This window comes from Seriola lalandi, unplaced genomic scaffold (assembly GCF_002814215.2).
Source record: "Seriola lalandi dorsalis isolate HSWRI2012SDOR001 ecotype SW California unplaced genomic scaffold, Sedor1 jcf7180002054367, whole genome shotgun sequence".
In the NCBI taxonomy this organism is placed as follows: Eukaryota; Metazoa; Chordata; class Actinopteri; order Carangiformes; family Carangidae; genus Seriola; species Seriola lalandi.
Window position 1 is genome coordinate 344,420 of NW_019524920.1, and position 19,747 is coordinate 364,166.

The 19,747-nt window shown below is 39.3% G+C and overlaps 1 protein-coding gene across 1 annotated transcript in view; it reads left to right on the forward strand.

The window, feature by feature from the left end:
* fstl5 (follistatin-like 5) overlaps nucleotides 1-19,747 on the forward strand; it is a 152,403-nt gene that overhangs the window by 47,784 nt on the left and 84,872 nt on the right. The window contains exon 4 of the mRNA XM_023408545.2: nucleotides 7,288-7,536. Coding sequence (XP_023264313.1) covers nucleotides 7,288-7,536 — 249 coding nt within the window. The remainder of the gene's footprint in view (nucleotides 1-7,287; nucleotides 7,537-19,747) is intronic.

The following is a 19,747-nucleotide window of genomic DNA, read 5'->3' on the forward strand; positions in this document are numbered from 1 at the left end:
GATATCGAGGCAATTTCTTCAAGTTTGGTGGAAACGTTCGCTTGGACTTGAAGATGAACTGATTAGACTTTGATGGTCAAAGGTCGAGGTCACTGATTCGGTAATTATGACAAAATTTCACACAAATGTCTAATAGGATAAAATCATGAAGTGATTTTTTTTAAAGATTTTTTACATTTTTATCCAAAAGTTCAAAGGTCAACTTCACTGTGACATCATAATGCTGCAAAACCATTTCTGGCCATTAGTCAGTGCTGTAACTCAGGAACAGATTGTGACCATATTTTACATTTGGTCGGATAGTGAACTGATGACTGGGTGCCCACCTTGGAACTGTTGTGATTATATAGATTGTTTGTGCTGTGGGGTTGAAGATGTATGTGTGAAGTATATGAGAATGGACAAACTTGTGTGTAAACTGCAACTGGACTGGTAGATGGAGGCATGGTAATTCTTGTTTACAGTTAGAAAGCAGAGACGCAGAATAAAGCTGGCAAGGTTTCAGATCAGGAGGTTGCAGAGCGCTGCTTTCATTAAAACATAGAAGGCCTTTATTAATGATACCATGGATTCGTCCATGTCCATTTGCAGTTTGGCTTGATTGAATTCATTAACCGTAACAAAAATAGCAAAAGAATAAGGCCACATAAATAAATAGCGAGAGTGTATCTGCTCCAACCATGCAACAGAATGAGACTTTTTATTTGTCTGCCTACAGTCACATGGTGAGTTATGTTTGACTACAAAAGCATGAACTTACTAAATATAAGAAATGGCATCACACATTTAAGAAAAAAACCCCCAAAAACTTTGCATTTGTTTTGCATTTCAGAGGAAGGACTATGGAACGGACCCATTGAGGTGGAAGGGAAGTCATCAATGTTTTAAACATAGTGGGTTACTCGGCTCCAAAGGGTTGAAAAAGCTCTTATGCCTCAAATAGCTACTCATAAAATGTTCATGAGTTGTTTATGCCACCAGGAGTAAAAGTGTTGTCACAGTGTGGCAATTAGCGTATGATGGGGGAAGGAGACGAAGTGCATTTTAGCAGGTGATAACACAACACCTCCGTAACGTTGCTGATGGATACAGGTCTACACCTTGGAGGCAGATGAAATTGAGTATTTGACTTGACATGCATAAAGTTGAAGATAACAAAGCTACAACTGGCTGCTTTTCTGATACTTATTTCCACCAGACAACATTTTTTTTTTTTTTTTTAAATCAAATCAGCCAAGAATACTTCCGGTGAAGTTGCTGCATATTTCTCCATATTTCAGAACACGGGAGCTTTCTAAATTGACAGCTGAGTGTGCAAAAATGATTATGCATATTTACACTTGTAGACCTGGAATCAACTTTCCATTAGAGACAGGAACTGTATGGTTTTCAACATGTTGATAAATGCAGATTTTGAGTAAACACTCGAGTACCCTCTGAAAGTTAACTGAACTGTATCCTTTGGCAGTGCAGTTGTTTATGGCATGACAATGTTTAACATTTTCAACATTTTTATCAACTGAATAATGTGTAAATACAGAAATCAGTCAAATTATGAAATTATGAAATTATGAAATTATGGATTATCGAATTCAAAACACTGTCCGATGGTTACAGGTTTGTTGAAGTGTCTTTAGGAAAAACTAAACTGCTAGTTGTTCCCTTATTGCAAATCTGAAATTAAATCTAAGAAACTGTGGATACCTATAACTCGAACTGACTGAAAATGAATTGTGCTCTGTGCCATTAAATTCCTCGCTTCATAAATATTCACTGTTAATAAATTGGTGACATTCAGGAGCTCACTGTTCCACTATTAGACTCTACGACACTGCTAATGGTCACAGTTTAATTCAGTGATTGTTTGAGAAAACCTTGGGTCATGGCAGATTGAATGATGTCAGACCTTTAGCCGTTAATACATTGAATACGTTGAACTCTGTTCTTTGCATGACAGCAGGTTGACTAAAAATACACTTAGCTGCTGCTGCTGCTGCTGCTGCTGCTGCTGCTGCAGCTGTAGGTGCTTGTGTATCCTCTTATATACCTGCTCGACGTCTGCTGAGACTTTCAAAGAACTTAATCAAGCAAACTGTCAGCTGGTGTGAGGGAATGTGACATTGTTTATGTGCCGTGTAAAAGTTTTAGTATTGTTTTAGTAGTTGTTTATTCTGATTTGCATCCCCTTGTTCTCCTTCATGGGCCTTGTGGGCCAGCTTAACTTTGTGCACCGAGTGAGCTCAGAGCCTCTGACTGTTGTTTACCACACTCGGCACTCTCCCTCAGGACTCTGAGCCGCTGTAATGGAAAACATCGGATGTGTACCAAACGAACATTCTTAGTTTAGGAAGAGAGGAAAAAGCCATGCCAGAAAAAGGAAGCGGAGTATAGCATGTTGAAAAAAGATGCTTGTCCGAGAGTAAACATGCTTGAAAACATCGGGGCATATTGCTTAAGTGGATGTGAGCATTTAGATTCAGAATGAGCACCAGAGATGTCAGAAGGCGGCTTGAATGACTTTACACACAGAGAGCGGGTTGTTGCACATTTGTGGAGGGCAGTTTCCATTATACCGCTTTTGTGTTTTTTTCGCAGGCTTGTCTTCTGCTGTGATATCGAAGCTTTGATCCATCTGCAATGACAATCTGATTATGTTGGCCTTGTCCAAGTATGTCTGTTATCCCTGCGCACTGTGTTCACCTCATTACGCATGCATCGAAGGATGATGCCCTTCAAATGAGGCACACTGGAGTAACATATGTCAGGACCTTGGTGTTGCCTACATGCTCAGACTAAAGGTTAACATTTTACTGGCACAGGGTGCATTAACTGCCTGCTTTATTTTTAATGAGACAATTCAGACTGATTTTCTTTGCATCTAAATGCATTCTCCATGCTGAAAGCTTTCGCTGATTTTAAAATACTGAAATTGTTGATCATTGATTGTTATTATAGAACTTGATCAAAGGTCATACGGTGGATTTGCAGATGTTCAGTGAACGTTTCGCTGTAGTAATATAAATGTTGAATTAAGGATTTGCAATTATATCTTCCTCTTTTTTATGGCTTTAGTCATAAAGTATGCAAGCTTTTTTTTTTTACATATACTATGAAGGTGATTGGCTGTCGTTTGTGTCATAGTTGTCAAGTGCAAATGACACACAGATGGTGAATGGAGTCTGGCCGTCCCATTCATCTCAGAAACGCCTTTAGGGAATTTCTCCAAATTTGGCACAAACGTCCACTTGGACTTGAAGATGAACTGATTACAATTTGGTGGTCAAAGGTCAAAGTCGCTGTGACTTCACGAAAACACATTTTTGGCCATAACTCCAGAAATCTTATGCTAATCATAATTAAAATTTCATTGTGTTTAATAGGATAAAATGAAGGAGTGATGACATTTTATATCCAAAAAGTCAATGGTCAACTTCATTGACTGTGACGTGTAGATCCTCTGTGCTGCTGAGTTGAAGATGTTTGTGAAACACCCAGGTGTTAGAATTTGTAGCTTCTTTGCAGCACCAGCTGTATTTGAAGCATAGTTTATTGTCATGACTACAACTTTGTGTTCTATCAAAATCACCTTTATTGGCTGAGCATGTGAACACATACAAGGAATTTTTTTTTTTGTTCAATGAATTTACACACTAATACAGTAGACATACAGCAGATCAAGAACAACAAAACATAACACAGTCAGGCCAAATAAATTTCATTTATGTATATTCCTATATCATAAATCAAACAATACTCTTAACATCTTTTACCAAATTCCTCCATGAGATGTATTACACGAGTCTGGACAAAGATCAATGTGAACTGCAATTGCAGTGGCTGACTGAGGCGTACAACTGATGCAGTGTTTTCGACATGCTGCAGTCGACATAATGCTAAGCATCATGTATTTCAGTCCACGCTCTGAAAAAGTAACAGGTCATCGATAAATGAATGGCTGTCCGCAATTCCTCATTTGTCTCTGATGTCAGCTGATGACCAGACCGTTGGATGTGCATACTGATAACAAATGACTGCGCCCTTCGCTGACCCTGCTGGTGGCAGAGGATGCCTGGCTGTGCGACACAAATTCACTGAATAATCATTATGCCAGGGCACCGCGGGGAATTAATAAACTAGCAAATTGACTGGCTCCAATCAGGTCACAGTGTACACACTCGTATCTCGTCTGAATCCTCTGTGACGGCTAGAGGATAGTGCAGGACTGTGTGTGGGGAGATGTTATGGATGTGAATGAGGCTTAACACTTGAAGTCGGTTTGTTTACCCCGATGTCCAACTGCTAAAATGAACACATTTAATTGAAAGCCACATAGCTGTCAAACGTGAAATTTAAGGATTTAATAATACTGAAATCCTCTGTGATGCCCAGGAAGATTTGAAATTCATGGTCTTTAAATACGAGGAAAAACAAAACCTTGCATTTATGTGGCTCTTATCTGTTAGCAGGATTACACAAGGCTCTGGAAACAAATCTTTAATTTTTGGAATTAGGATTTTAAGGCTGAGACTGACTCCTCGTTTGTAATGTATCTGACCTCAGAAGCAATGTCATTTCTTTAATGCATTACTACAACCATCTGCTGAGGCTGTCTGTGCCCACTGAGTGTTCATCTTGCTTTTCGTGTGAGTCTATCAGTAGATCATACTGCTCGAAGCCTAGTGCATCAAAATCGTAATTAATGCATTGAAGCACCACTCTCTAGTCGATATTTATTGGTCAGTAGTGCAACAGATTGTGTGCAATGTGAGAATAAAGTCTGTGGATGCCAGTCTGTATGCTCCTGGGTTGAGTTATTTTTCTTTTTTGCATGACAGTCTTGCAGTTCATTTGGACACTTATCTAGAGTAAATGCAGTGCAACCCTGTGCTCTACGAATGATAATCATGTGCAACTAATTTGCATCAGCAAATATGCTTTGGAGGAAATGTAATGCCTAATGCAGTACAATGCAACATTTGGTTTCCTTATAAATCTTGTGACATTGTTTGGCAGTGAAAGAGGCGTTTGATGCGGATGGCTGGTTGTGGAAAGTACACGACCTGAACACCACAGACAAGGATTCACATTCTGTCTAATGCTTTATGTTAGAGTTGACTTGATCAATAACGAAGTCGTGATGATCATTCCCCAACTATAACCTAGTGCTGTGAGTTGCCTGAACATAATCATCAAAAAATAATCTTGCTTTTTGTTCCAGGGTTGGATACTTGAGGGGAAATGAAAGAAAAACACATAACAGTGAACATTTGCTGATATGTTTACTTTGAATACTATTCATTATAAGCACTCCTTCTTAATGTTGAAAGAAAAAATTATCTAGATGGCTTTGTTTCTTTCATAATGCACCAGCCAAAGGAACTAATAGAGGCTTGCTACAATAACACAAAACAAAGTTATTATTTTCACAGTCAACATATAGAAATTTAGGGTTAGGGGCTGCCGAGGTAACATACTGTTGGTTTTTCACTGTTTTAGCTATACACAGTTAAGATATGCATATCAGAACTATTGAGTCATGAAATTTTAAGTTAAGTTACTGTAAGGAACTCCTGAAGTCCTGAAAGATATTTTTATCATGTTTGTGGCTGGTTGTTTCTCAGTGAACAAGATAGTTAACTTGAAACATCAAAAAGTAACAGGCGTGGTTAAATAAAGTTTTGCGGAAAATTAAAACATAATGTGGGACACGTCAAGCCACAGTGGTTTAGTTTCCTCTGCCAGATCCTCTCACAATGATTAGACGTATGCTTCTCACCTAATATATACAGGGTGTGTTATATGATTTATTTTGTGCTCATTAAAGAAGAGTTCATGAGACTGTTTCATGAGGCTGTTTACTTTGGTGCTGCAGAGTCTGTTGTGTCAGAGTTTTCGTTCCTCAACACTGTGTTTGAGCGTGTATTGGTTTGTGTGTGAGGATGTGTATTTGAACATTTTAGTTTGCATCGTAGCCATTAAAATGTTCTGTTTGTTATGAGATAAAAGGGCAGTACACTAACACTTAAAAATTTTTGTCCACTGCTTATTCTACTTGTGAAAAGGTCACTTGTATTTTTGTGTGCTTTTTTTCCTCACCTCTACGCCTTGAGGACTATTTCAAAGTGCAATCTGAGCGTGAGCAACCAGCTATTAGAAAGCCAATCTATTGGATGAAGTTCATGGGTTACTGTACAGACTGATCTGTGGCCTGTCAAGACTTGTTAGTGTCCATGCAGTTTGGAAAGGCAGACCACAACACAATCCTCACCTCGGAGAAAATCCTACTAATCATTTCTTGAAGGAAAATCTTGTTGTAAATGAAGCTATCCTCACATTCTTGCTGTATATCCCTTTTTTTTTTATTTTTTAAAAACATTAATTTTCTAAACTATTTCTCTTCCTGCTAAAAAAACAAACAAACATACAACCTGCAATATTTGGCTCTATTATTACCTTTTTTCCCTGCTACTCCACTAATCCCCACTGGGAAACTCTCCTTTTCTTGCTTCCTCCACACAGTGGTCAGAGTTCAGGGTCTGCTGTGGAACTGCAACCCCGAAGCCAATCACAAATAAATTTCCCACTCAAGGGCACTTTTCCTACATTTCATCTTGCTTTTCTTTTCATTTCAAACCCTCACCTCCTCAGCCCTCAGATCAAATGAATACTCAGTGACATTTTAGCTCTCATCATTATAAGGGTCATGTTTTCTTAGGAAGTATTGGTAACGGTAAACCACTCTATACCGTTTCTAATTTACGAAAGAAAGAAGGAAAAAAAGCCTTATATCTTCCACTGAGACTAAATGATAGTGTCAGATGTCACATTTACAGGAGGTGTTTCTCTCTGCTGGTTAATTTAAAGTATTTTAATTGAACTTTAGGTTTACATGACATGTTTGCAGTCTTGCTTCTGCATGTGCATATATCAAATGCCAAAACAGGACATGTTTTTGTTGGCATTGCATTTTGGGGGATTTGTGGCATAAAATAAACACTTTTTTTTTTTTTTTAATCATTCCCACGGTGGGTGCTTTGTAGAGAACTTGACTTGCATAATTTATGGATTTGACTGACACTTTGTGAGTTGAGAAAAACACCATCCAGTATCGATGGGGATTCCCTGAGGGGTGACGGGACTGAAACCGCCTAAATGAAGCCCAGCCTGTAACAAGAGCTAAAACCGAGGCCTTCCATCTGTTTCCGCAGATACACACATCACTGATTGTGGTCAGACAAAAATTAACTCCTTTTTTTTTTGTGTGTGTGTTTGTGTTTGTTACTGCAGGTTTTGTTGGACACAATGGCTACCCAGGTCCATGTGAACACAAGTACTGTGGTCTGGGGCGTCACTGTGTGGTCAACCATGAGACTGGCCAAGGGGAGTGCAAGTGCTTGGACCACTGTAAACCGCACTACAAACCCGTGTGCGGCTCGGATGGGAAGCTGTACCAGAACCATTGTGAGCTCCACCGGGCCTCCTGTCTGAGAGGACACAGGATTACCATCACGCACAGTGAGGAGTGCTTCTACAAAGGTAAGAGCTCCTGTGACCTTTCTCTAATACAGGAAGCGTGTGGACCAGTGGATACTGTGTCTTGTACCCTTTAAGTATGTATTTATCCAAACTGTGTAATTTTATTTACGCTAGCTATCTAGTCCCCATGGAACACAAATGCTTAACCTTAGAGCAGTGTCAGTGCTATGTCTGACCTGTTGAAAAACACAAGACTGTGTCTAGGTTACTTATGACTTTTCAATGTAGAAGAAGAAGAATAACCGAATCATCTATGAGCAAGAGACTTAAACTGGGTGGGAACTTGCTCTCAGCCAAATGTTAAGCTAGTCTACTCCTTCAGCCTCTTTGGCAAATAACCAAGCGTCATTACGAAGTTCCCTTCAGATTTTGTACTTGTTAAATCTCAATTTTGGCATGTAGACATAAACAGTTCGTACCCTAGACCTAAATGGTTTATTGAAAAGATTTCAAACATACAGCAGCACTCCAGGAAAAAAAAACAAAAACTCCCCCACATGCCGTGAATAGACTGAACTTGGTGTTAAAGGAATAGATTTTTGGAATATTTTGGGGAATATATTTGCTTTCGGGTGGAGGGTGTGATGAGAAGATTGATACCATTCACATATCTTTCCATTAAGTATGAAGCTAAAGGCAGCAACATGTTAGCTTAGCTTAGCCTACAGAGGAAAAACAGGGAAACACATTTCCTGGCTCTGTCCGTAGTTAAGAGAATCGCCCTCTCAGCACCTCTCAAGCTGATTAATTAAGTAGTTTCCATGCAACCAGCAGAGATGATGGGAACTTAGTATTCATATCAAACAAATAGTCCAGACATTAATTTTTATATTTGAGGCTTTGTACAGATAAACCAAATACGATTTAAAGTGTTAATTAGTGAGATTTTAGAGGTGTTGGAAGGCGCAATTTGTTGTCTTTGGACTGGGAGCTCAGCGTATTTCCCAAAATGTCAATTTATTCCTTCACAGTGGCGGCAGCTGTGTAGAAATCAGATAACTTTTCTTTCTTTTCTTGTCTAACATAACATTCTGCATCACATCTTGTTCAACACATGGTAAAACTGTACGCAGTAAAAGTGGATCCATCAAGCATCTACATTCTCATCTTGTCATGGAGAAAAATAATGATGTTGGTGAATACGAGTGGGAATATTATACAGGGAAAAACATGAAAAGCAGCGTCGTAATTAGGGGGGGTATCTCTAATGTTCTCAGCAGAACAATTACCATTCTGAAGTAGATTCATGGTTTACTGCACATTTTAATACTTCATGTCAAAAGACAAGCAGATACAGTACATCAAATAACACAAAATGACATTTCAGACATAATGTAGTTAACACAGAAGGCAGCGTAGAACATACAAGATCTGTAGAAATGTTGACAAGTATAATGTTGTATAGTGAACACAACGTAAAGAACAAAGGACACAATCTTAAACCAGTCATATAGCTGTCTGTAAAATGCACAGCTCGGTTTAAAGGCAGGAGCAGGTGGTAGTGCTGTAGTGTTCATATTTCCCCAGAGAAGGTTGACTGCTCTCTGCCATTTATTGTATAAACACAGCAATTATTCTTAGTCCCTGGAAACGAGGCTACTCTCCGTTTTGTAAAAGTAGACATCACTAAAGTAAGAGCTCATGACACTTAGCACCTTTGTTTCACTCAGGGCGAAGGGGAATAGTTGCACATTGCTCTCAGAGAGCATATTCATAATATTCATGAACAACTGACTGAGACTCTGCATTGATTTGACAGGGTTTCTTACCTCACTTGTTAACTTTGAAAAGTAACTTCACAGATGGCTGGGTATGGCTTTGCATCTATGTATTGTTGCACATGAAACTCTCTGTGGTCCTCCCCACAGAGAGGTTTTTTTTTTTTTTGGGGGGGGGGGGGGGGGGGGTGTTAACATCCTCGGATTTTAAAGCCAAAACAAACCAAAACAAAAAGAAACCGCACGTCCTCCTTACCAAGTGTGCGCTCTTCCACTGCTGAAATGTTCAGTTTAGAGATGAACAAAGCCAAACTACAGGGAGGAAAACATGTACAAGCTTTTACAACAATTCCCAACACTACACAAGAGCCAACATACAAACCGTCTTTTAACAGATGCATCATTGCTTGGCATACATTTAAGAGCAGCCTGTGCAGACACAGTGTAGGTAAGCCAACGTGAACAATCAAAGTATCTGTTTGATTCCAATCACAGAAAAAGGCATTCGGATCAATGGTACATCCCTGGTGGGTAACAATCCTAATCAGCCTCTGTCATGTGCCCTGTCCTGTCAGACTACCCCCTCCCACCCCCTCTACACCAATCAGCATCTATCCGCAATGCAGAGTGGGATATTTGACCAATGTCAGGCAATCAATATCGGATCATCAGGAGCCAAAAGAAGGAATAAAAAAAAAAAAAAAAGCCCTTTTTTCTCCCTTCATCTCATCCCTTGTTCAGTCCAGACAGTTTTTCTTTTTACTGTGACTGATGTGTAATCAATTTCTCATTGGATGAGATCTCCAGGAAGACAACGCAGGAACCTGTTGGTGCAATTAGCAATCGCAGCCAAACACAGTTTTCTTCTCTGCGCTCTCAGATATTTAGAAATAAAATCATAAATGATAGAAATGTTGTTTACATTTTTAAAGCTGTACATAGGCCATCAGAGGGATTCCCTGAATAATAAACAGCTGCAGAGAATTTGTTCTTTGTTACAACTACAAAAGGCACCGTGGCATTCAGAGGAAATGGATAATTGAGCAAATGTAATAGAGCTTACAACCAAATCTAGATGTCATTATGATTCAGAGGTTATTAGTGGGTAAAATGGTATGTGCCCTCAGTGGCATGTTAAATGTGTCACTTGATTATTTGTCCTCCAGGTAATGGGTTCAATTTAGCTAGCAGTATGGAGATATATACTCATTATCGCAGCATAATAATGAATTTCCTGCAGTTACCTCCACCGAAGAGGTTATGTTTTTGGTCCCATTTGTCTCTCTGTCTGCTTTAGGTACTTGGAAATCTACTTAACAGATTTCAATTAAATTTAGTAGAAAGCAAGTGATTACTTTTTAACCACGTTAGCAGTTGGCTCCAGGGATGGCAATGTCTGTCGGTCCGTAAGTCTGTCCACCACCCTGGTCCAGACCTAAATATCTGAAGAATTATCACATGCATTGTCATGAAACTTCATAGAGACATTTATGTTCCCCACAGGATGAAGTTTATTAAGTTCCTCTACTGTCACCAAAACATCTCAACAACAATTTTATAGATTGCCTCCTCTGACCTTTTGTCCAATTCAATCATCAGGTCCTTTGGTTCATCACTAGAAACCTGCAAAACTAATGTCATTCCCATCAGCTTCAGCTGTACGTTGTGTTCAGTGCCAGTTAGCTAATGCTAGCATGCTAAGAGGCTAAGCTAAGATGGAGAACATGGTAAACATTGAACCTGCGGCCCCCCAACAGAGCCGCTAGAAGTCACCTGGACCCAGACAAAAAAATTATATACTGATCTTGATTAGGTTCACAGTGACTTTTTATAGACAACCCATCAGGAGTAAACATGAAGTCATACGGACTGACAGGTGACTCACTGATTGGACTATTTGGTGATGTCATTCTGCATCATCAGCGCATCATCAGGACCCATGAGGGAAAACCAAATTCTGGTGATTGACAGTAGGTCAGTCTTTTTATGTTTATATTTATTCTCTCTGATAACGGCTCACATGGAAAGAACTGATTATGATCATTGTTAGTGTTATTACTGCGATCTAAGTTGTGATTAATGTCAAACAGATAAGACGAAAAAGAGACGCACTGCACAGCAGCATACTGAGGCCATTACTGTGGGATGGCTATGTCGTTACAAACAGGTTAAAGTCGCCCTCACTTGTGCTGACGCTCATAACTCAGTACCATGGTTACCCAATGATTTACATACACATTGCTTATACAGATCGATTAGAAGATTGCTTCCTGAACATTTCACAAACAGCAGATGGATTTAATTGTAGTTTATCTCGTGAATTCACACTAAAGTCACCTGTCGTCCATCACAAAATAGAGACCACAAACAATCTGCACCAGATTCTGTTTGGAAGTGGACTGAGACCCCAAGAATTTAGGGGTGAACCCACCCTTAGTGTGATTTGTTTGGGTCTGCAACAATAACAGCACTTGATATTTTGGCTCATTAGTTGGCAGACATATGCACTGTCTTTGTGCTTTCTTGTTGAAAATCTGTTTGACGCTGAGTCTGTCATTGGAAAGATTGTGTCATTTCTTTCCAAGTAGGTAGTGCACTCAGCCAATTGACTACAATACTAAGCATAATGCATTCAAAAGGATTTTATTAGGTTCATACTGCCAGCGTTTTTAGTGGTGTGTGTGACGAGCTGATCACTGATTGAATAATACATTTTACTCTCAATTTTACAATGACACATTTTGCGAATACAAAGTATGAATATAGAATTCAAATATAGCACTGTTGAACACATCAACAGCATGAATTGCATAAACACTATAATTGTAATCACATATGAGTTTGATTTATTTTTAAGGGTCGAGTTGTTCACTCAGTTGTTGCCCCCAGTACTGCGTGGAAAGCTCGTCATTACAGCAGCATAAGGTGTGCCCTCTGTCCACTATATTAAACTGGTTGTAATCTATGACTGTAGGCTGTTAAATTCAAAATACAATGCCATAAATGAACTGTCAGTGCCAGATGGATGACATGCCGGATCGCCTAACGCTCTGCTGACTGCCACAAATTGGCTCATACTTTTCTTGTTGTTAGATATACAGAAGCTAATGAAACAGCGATCAGCTGGTCACCGATGGTCTATTTCCATCATTTATCAGCCGCTGACATTCGGTGGCCAAACAATCAGTGCAAAACTTAGTTTAAATTATTTATGTGCAGGTCATCTTATTTTAGACCCATATGTGTTCAGCAGATCTGAAATCCAAGCTAAAACCTCCAGTCCCCTAAAACACTGCTGCTGATTAAACACCGACCCTGCTCCAATGCAAATGTTCAGGAAACAGTGTGTTAGAGATATAGCCAAGAGAGCTTTCTATTATTATGTTTATATAATGGATTTACATATTTACATTTCTCTTGAGTATTGTATGATATTGCTTGTAATTTATAATTTGAAAGTAGAATGAAAGTGCTACATTAGAATATGATGGTGCAATTTCATTGGCTCATTCTTTAACAGAAGCTATTAGATTGTACCATTATCGACTGTATTCAAATGTCACAGTGATGTCTTAATGAGACCACATAGCATCAGTCCAGGGCATCTCATGATCACTGAAGATTCTGCTTCATATTAATTTGACATCCAGACAATTGGTCCCCTTGGCAAGCTTAAACATAGAGCCCCTGGAAATGATTGCTTTAGAACTGACATCCATCTGCAAAGAAGTGGAGCCACTATTGGTTCTGGTCCCAGTTGGATGGGTTGGATGTTGGAAATGGACAAGACATGTCAGCCAGACCTTCTCTGTGCCTCTTATCTGCCGGGGAAGACAGGATAAAAAATGACAGCCATGTGTTGACTGAAGCTTCTCATTAGCACTGGGTAGAGCATATGACCCCCATTTTCCCTTCGCACTGAATGGCAACTTAGCCAGGATCGGATCTGATTGAAAATTAAGTGGTGCACAAAAGCCTGTCCAATCTGCGGAGGGCAATGTGTGCATGAAGGCGAGCAATCCCTGCAGCAGGCAATTGCCACAAGCGGAGACAATTAGGGCTAAGGTTGCGGCACATCAAGCAAGTGGTTTCAGTGCATTCAGCACATCCAATTATCTGGGAGATCATACATTTAGAAAACCTTCAGACATTTGCCTCCCAATAAACCTCCTGTGCCTGAGCTTCTCACTTTTTTATTTACTACTTACTGTACGGTTGCACTACATCATTTGCTTTGCTATTGCATCATGTTGGTGGGGAAGACGGTTCAAAGTTTTGCATGGGCGTTGTTTCAACATCGAGACAAGCTGGTAGTGTTAGATTACATCATACCTGTATAAAGTAAAATGGCCTGTTGCAGATTTCCTTTATTCGGATGAAACATTTATTTGGATGTTTTAGGGGAAGATGCATTCATTTTTAAATGTTTTGTTTTTGTCCGAATGCAACCACATCCAAAACAACGTATCTCAAATGACATAAAGATATTCTAATACAATACCCACGTGTGAGTGAACACACTCACCTGTCATGCGGAGTTTTAACAGATCATGTGATGCATTCAGGTAATTTCCAGTAAAGACTTTGGTTTACACTGAATATATTTGAAAACAAAAAAAAAACCCACTGAGTTTATTAGTCACAAAGTTTTCCTTATGTAGCAGGTAACTGTGACACCAAATTGACTAAAATGTAAAATATGTAAAATTAGCATTCTGCCTTGTAGTTTCATGATTAACACAGCTGACGACGGACTCGTATTGTAATGCAATAATGTACTGGTTTTAATTACAGTAATGCTTTTAATCAGAAATGGGATGCTGAGTATACATAAGAATTAATGTCAAATTATGATTAATGACTGATATCTCACAGCCTAGAATACCACTTTCACTTTTATAATTAAAATGCAATTGCAGCTGCTTGATGACCTGTAGTGTGCTAATGATCTCACCTGCACCCTTGCTGCTCTTGTCCCTGAGCCTCTGGCCTCATCCTCCTTGAGTCATGTTTGTATCAGCTGTTCCCCGTAGGGCTACAACTAATGATTATTTTCATTATCAGTTTTCCCTGCTGATTATCTTCTTGATAAATCTGTTTGGTGTATAAATATTACAAAATAAAATAAAAATGTCCGTTAGAGTTTCACTCAGCAAAAGCTAACGTCTTCAGGTTGCTTCTTTTGGCTGACAAATCTTCATGTGAGAGGCTAAAACCTGAGATTACTGGTCTTTTTTGCTTGAAAAATTACCTACACGATTACTCGGTTATCAAAATCCTTTTTCCAATTAATTTTCTGTTGATTGACTAATCGATAATTGGACACATTGTTTCTAATGTCTAATCCACCTGGCCAAATGGCAAGTACCAACAAACTTAAAACATGACCTTCAGCAGTTCTGACACCGTCTTATCTCAGAGAAAAAATACCTTTTTCAACATTTGCTATATTAATAAGTAGAATAACAATCAGGTTTGCTTAATTAAGTCTCATGTAATTTCTTTCCTGCTTCACTTTGTGACAAACATGGACTGAGTTGTGCACAGAAACCATCAGGGATGTGAGGGGTACAGGGAGTGGCAGTGGTACGAGCTGAGTGTGTACCAGTTAACCCTTTGTGGATGAGAAGTTCCTCAGGGAGGGAACATCGCATTTCTGATTTTGCAGTCAGAGTCAGTCACAGGGTTTAATGTATCTACTGTTAGTGTAATCAAGAAGGGTCGTTTGGAAGCCATTTGGGTTACATTACAGACATTTATTGGACATTTTCTCAATGCTCATTCAATCGTAGACTGTGAGACTAGCTGCACAGAGATGCATTTTTTTCTTCTCTCATACTATAATACATAGTGACTGTCATCTTAATAATCATTTTGCATAGCCTAAGTCTCTTTTTTCAGGGAGCTTAGCTTAAATTCAATAATCAATTACAACCCTTATCTTCTCAAACAAACGGATTACTTAAAGCTGTTGTTTCTGATTTTTCTCTCTACACATGCCCTCAAAATACGACAGTATCCTACAATATATCAACTGTATCATTCCAATAATCTTTTCATTAAACCTTTTTACTGGTGTGTTGCTCACAGGATGTCAAGTAGACACTGAAAGAAAGTGAACTATAGCTTAAATTAATCCCTAGTTTTTATTTAGTGGTCAGTTTGTGTTAAAATACTGTATGTGGCTGTGGTTTCAAATTTTCTGACATACACTCTATATGTATATGATGTGAGCACTGTCTTAATCTATAGTTTGGGTTTGTTGCTCTTTGCAAAAACAAAAAACAAATTATAAAAGCCTTAGAGGTTAACTTAGGTCAAAGTATGCTTTTTTTTCCTTTCATTCTAAGTATATCATTTCATTGCGACTGCAGCATAATTACATTTTATATTTTTCAGCAAACTGAGCACACACGCTGCATAGCAACAATGAACATCTGTAATTAGGTTGCGTCTATAAAAGTAAGGCTTGTTGAACTACAGTGCTTTTGTTGTTAGCTGCTTTCCTGGCATCTCTGTAGAGCAAACTCTTTGTGGGTGGATCCCCTGGGCTCTGCCAAGAAAAACATGCTCATGAAGCATCATAGCTTCCGGCCTCTAGAGACCTTCTACCTTAACGATGTGTCTGCGTCTTTCCCACCGGAGAAGCACTCCAGTGAGATCAGCTTGTGTACAGTAAAGGGCTTCAGAACCTCCTGTGTGCTCTTGCTTTCTTTTAATGACTCTGTGGCGCCATTAATGCTGCAACCTCTGTACGAGACCTGGCATTGTCATCGGCAGCAGTGCCAAAGAACAAGCTCCTCATTAAAATCTAGACCTGTGGATCATTAAGTTTGCAAGGACGTCCAAACCATTGTCAGCGGCAGGATCTTGGTGCCGGTCGACTCTGAAGTTAGAGTTCGTGTACTTCGTGATCAGCTTTGTTGATTAAAGGTTTTACTCCAAAATGAGATTCACAGATTGATTTATCTGAGATCAACTGACACGGAAATAAAAAACGTTTTTTTTTTAGAAATGGCATCGGATTTAATTATTTAGGTTATAAAATAAAGGTGGTGACTTTTTCAGGCTCTCTAATCTTCTTTTTTTTTTTTTTTTTTTTTTTTTTGACACTGAAAACTAACCTTCACATGTTTTATCTGACTTTTAATTCTGAATTTTGGACATAAAATCTCAAGACTGTGGCAACTGGCTAAATGTTCCTCAGGGCAAAGAAGATTAATGTTCCAGTCCAATCTATCCAGATTATGTGCTCATCAGCTGTGTATCAGATCAGTTGATGCAGGATCAGATAGGGTTTTTTGTAACTAAGAGCAGCACCACACACAAACACACAAACACAAAAACACACACACAGACACACACACACACACACACACACACACACACACACACACACACGTACACATAAGCACTGCAAAGGCTGTGTGACTATCTTTGTCGTGTGTAAATCGACACCACACTCCTTTTGGGTGTCTTTTACTCTGAAAATGGATATTTGTGACAACAGCCTTATCACAGTAAAGAAAAAGACAAAGGGGCAAACAAGCCATTACGTGAACGATAAAGATGCTAAGAGAGTAACGCATCAACAGCCTTGAAAGTCCTCAGCTTGCATGAGCTCAGTGCCAGTTATCATTGTGCCATTTCAATGGTCAGTCAGTGAATTAATGTTTGACATGATACAGAGAATGGAGAGGTACAAGCCCAGGTCCATATGACTTGCTGCCTGAAAGAATGCAAGAAAATTAATGTTTTGCAGCATGTTTTGAATGAATGGTGCCTCTTTGACTCTCTCTGCCATATTTTAAAAGGGGAAACTGAAAAGGTTAATTGTCTGGAGCGATGACATTGAGCATTCGTATGTCCCTTAATAGTGAGCAAATTGACGTTTCACAGAACTTGATCATTGGAATTCTTAGCAGAATAGAGCCGGTCCTATAAATCAGTGCTGGAGCCTAACAGTGAAACAAAGATGTTGTCACTCTTTTTCATTGATTTTTCCAGCTTTTTTTCTCTGACACGGGCATCTGCTAATGATAGTCATATCACTGAATACATGGCACCGTTAGCCTCCCTTGTTATAGCTGAATGAAGACTGATGCAGTAGAAAAACAGTGTAGATTCATGACATAGCTGTAGGGACTAGCACTGGCTCATTTGTTGAAAACTGATATGGTAAGGGAAATTTCAGAGCACAATGGTCTCATCACTCTTTGTGTCTCGGTTTGCAGGAATAGCTTTTCTCATGCAGTAGTCAGGAAGGGTGCATTAGAGAAGGACAGAGCATAACCAATATTAATACACATGAAATATGGTGCAGACATGGAAAATAAGATGAGGGTGAAATGTTATGCCAAGGTGAATAAAAATTCTCCAACAGCACACATTGGGAAATCTTTGATCTCATTGTTTTCTGAGTAAACCTTGTGCCTAATGACATAATATTTCCAGTTTTCTACCCAGGACTCCACAAACACCAGTGGCAATGAGATGTATTTGTCTTGCTTGCACTATTGATCCAAAGGTAAAATTACAGAAACCTGCAATCATGGGCTGAGTTGCATAGTTTTCTCTGTAGTACAGTGGGGCTTCAAAGGGAAAATGAGGGTGAAAAGTCACTGCAGATGGCGAGGACAGTTAATATTTACTGAATGACACGACCCAGTCCTTGTGCTGTTTGACAAGGCTGAGCAGCTACAGTAGTGTAATTTTAAGGGCTGCAGGTTCAGTTTGTTTACTCACAGCTCTCACTCCTGTCACAGTGACAAAACACTGAACCCCCATCGTGTCACCTAAATTAGCTGGCGAGTCATTGGTTATAGGTTTATGCAGCGGCTGCTGTCATAAATGGGATTTGTTAAAAGCTGATGCCTTCAGTCTCAACAGTAAATTATGGCAACCTGAGCTGTTTACCTGCTTTATGTTCAAGGCCTGTTTCCCAAAAGCATCTTTAAGTCACAAGTGGTAAGGGATCACTTCACAGTGACACAGAAAGGTCCAGGATTGAACTCAACCTCAACTCAATTTGCATACTCGTGTTTGTGTAAATCTCTTCCTACAGTCCAAACAACAGCCAATTACACTTGTTACATTTGTGATGTATTTTCAAAAGACATCTCAGCTAAGTATGTTCTTAGAGAGACATTAAAAGAATCATGAATTAACATCTGCCTCCTCAAAAGTTTAAGAGCATCTCCAGAAGATGTACAAAATGCTGTTTCGTTTTTGTTGTATTTTCATCCCAGCCACCGCTGTCTGGGAATAAAACTGATATTTCATGAAATGGAAACAGGGAAAAAGATTTTATTTGAAACCTTCACCAAGAACCTTGTTGCCCTCTTGTGTACTGAGTGGTTTCCACTGGGCAATCTGTCCCTATCCCCTCCCTCGATTATGTAAAAGTACCATCAAAGCAGACTTCTGCAGTGTAACCATCATGATGACGGCACAGTACTGTCTTGAAGAGATATGTAGGACACTGGACATTGGTGATGTCATCCAATACTTCAGTGTGATCCATTGTTGTCAATGTGCCCTTGAATCTAATAAACACAATGGGCTTTACTGCCAGCAGTTCTTCTAATGTGATTTTAATCTCATCTGGATTAAAATCATATATATATATATATATATATATACAGGTGAAACTCAAAAAATTAGAATATCGTGCAAAGGTTCATTTATTCCAGCAATTAGATTTACAAGGTGAAACTAATGTATAACATAGGTTCATAACATGCAACTCAAGATATTTCAAGCCTTCATTTGATATAATTTTGATGATTATGGCTTACAACTTATGAAAACCTCAAATTGAAAATCTCAAAAAATTAGAATATCACATACAATTAATAGAAAGGGGATTTTAAACAGAGAAATATTGGCCCTCTGAAAGGTTTAATCTTGCATATGTACTTAGTACTTGGTTTGGGCCCCTTTTGCATGAATTACTGCCTCAATGCGGCATGGCATGGATGCTATCAGCCTGTGGCACTGCTCAGGTGTTATGGAAGACCAGGATGCTTTGATAGCGGCCTTCAGCTCTGCTGCATTGTTCGGTCTCATGTCTCTCATCTTTCTCTTGGCAATGCCCCATAAATCAATCAAGCACCGTTATCTGATGGTTATTTAACCAGGTTTTGGTACTTTTGGCAGTGTGGGCAGGTGCCAAGTCCTGTTGGAAAATGAAGTCAGCATCTCCATAAAGCTTGTCTGCTGAAGGAACCATGAAGTGTTCTAAAATCTCCTGATAGACAGCTGCGTTGACTCTGGACTCAAAGCACAGTGGACCAACACCAGCAGATGACATGGCTCCCCAAACCAACACAGACTGAGGAAACTTCACACTGGACTTCATGCATCTTGGATTGTGTGCATCTCCATTCTTCCTCCAGACTCTGGGACCTTGGTTTCCAAATGAGATGCAAAATTTGCTCTCATCGGAAAAGAGGACTTTGGACCACTGAGCAACAGACCAGTTCTTTTTGTCT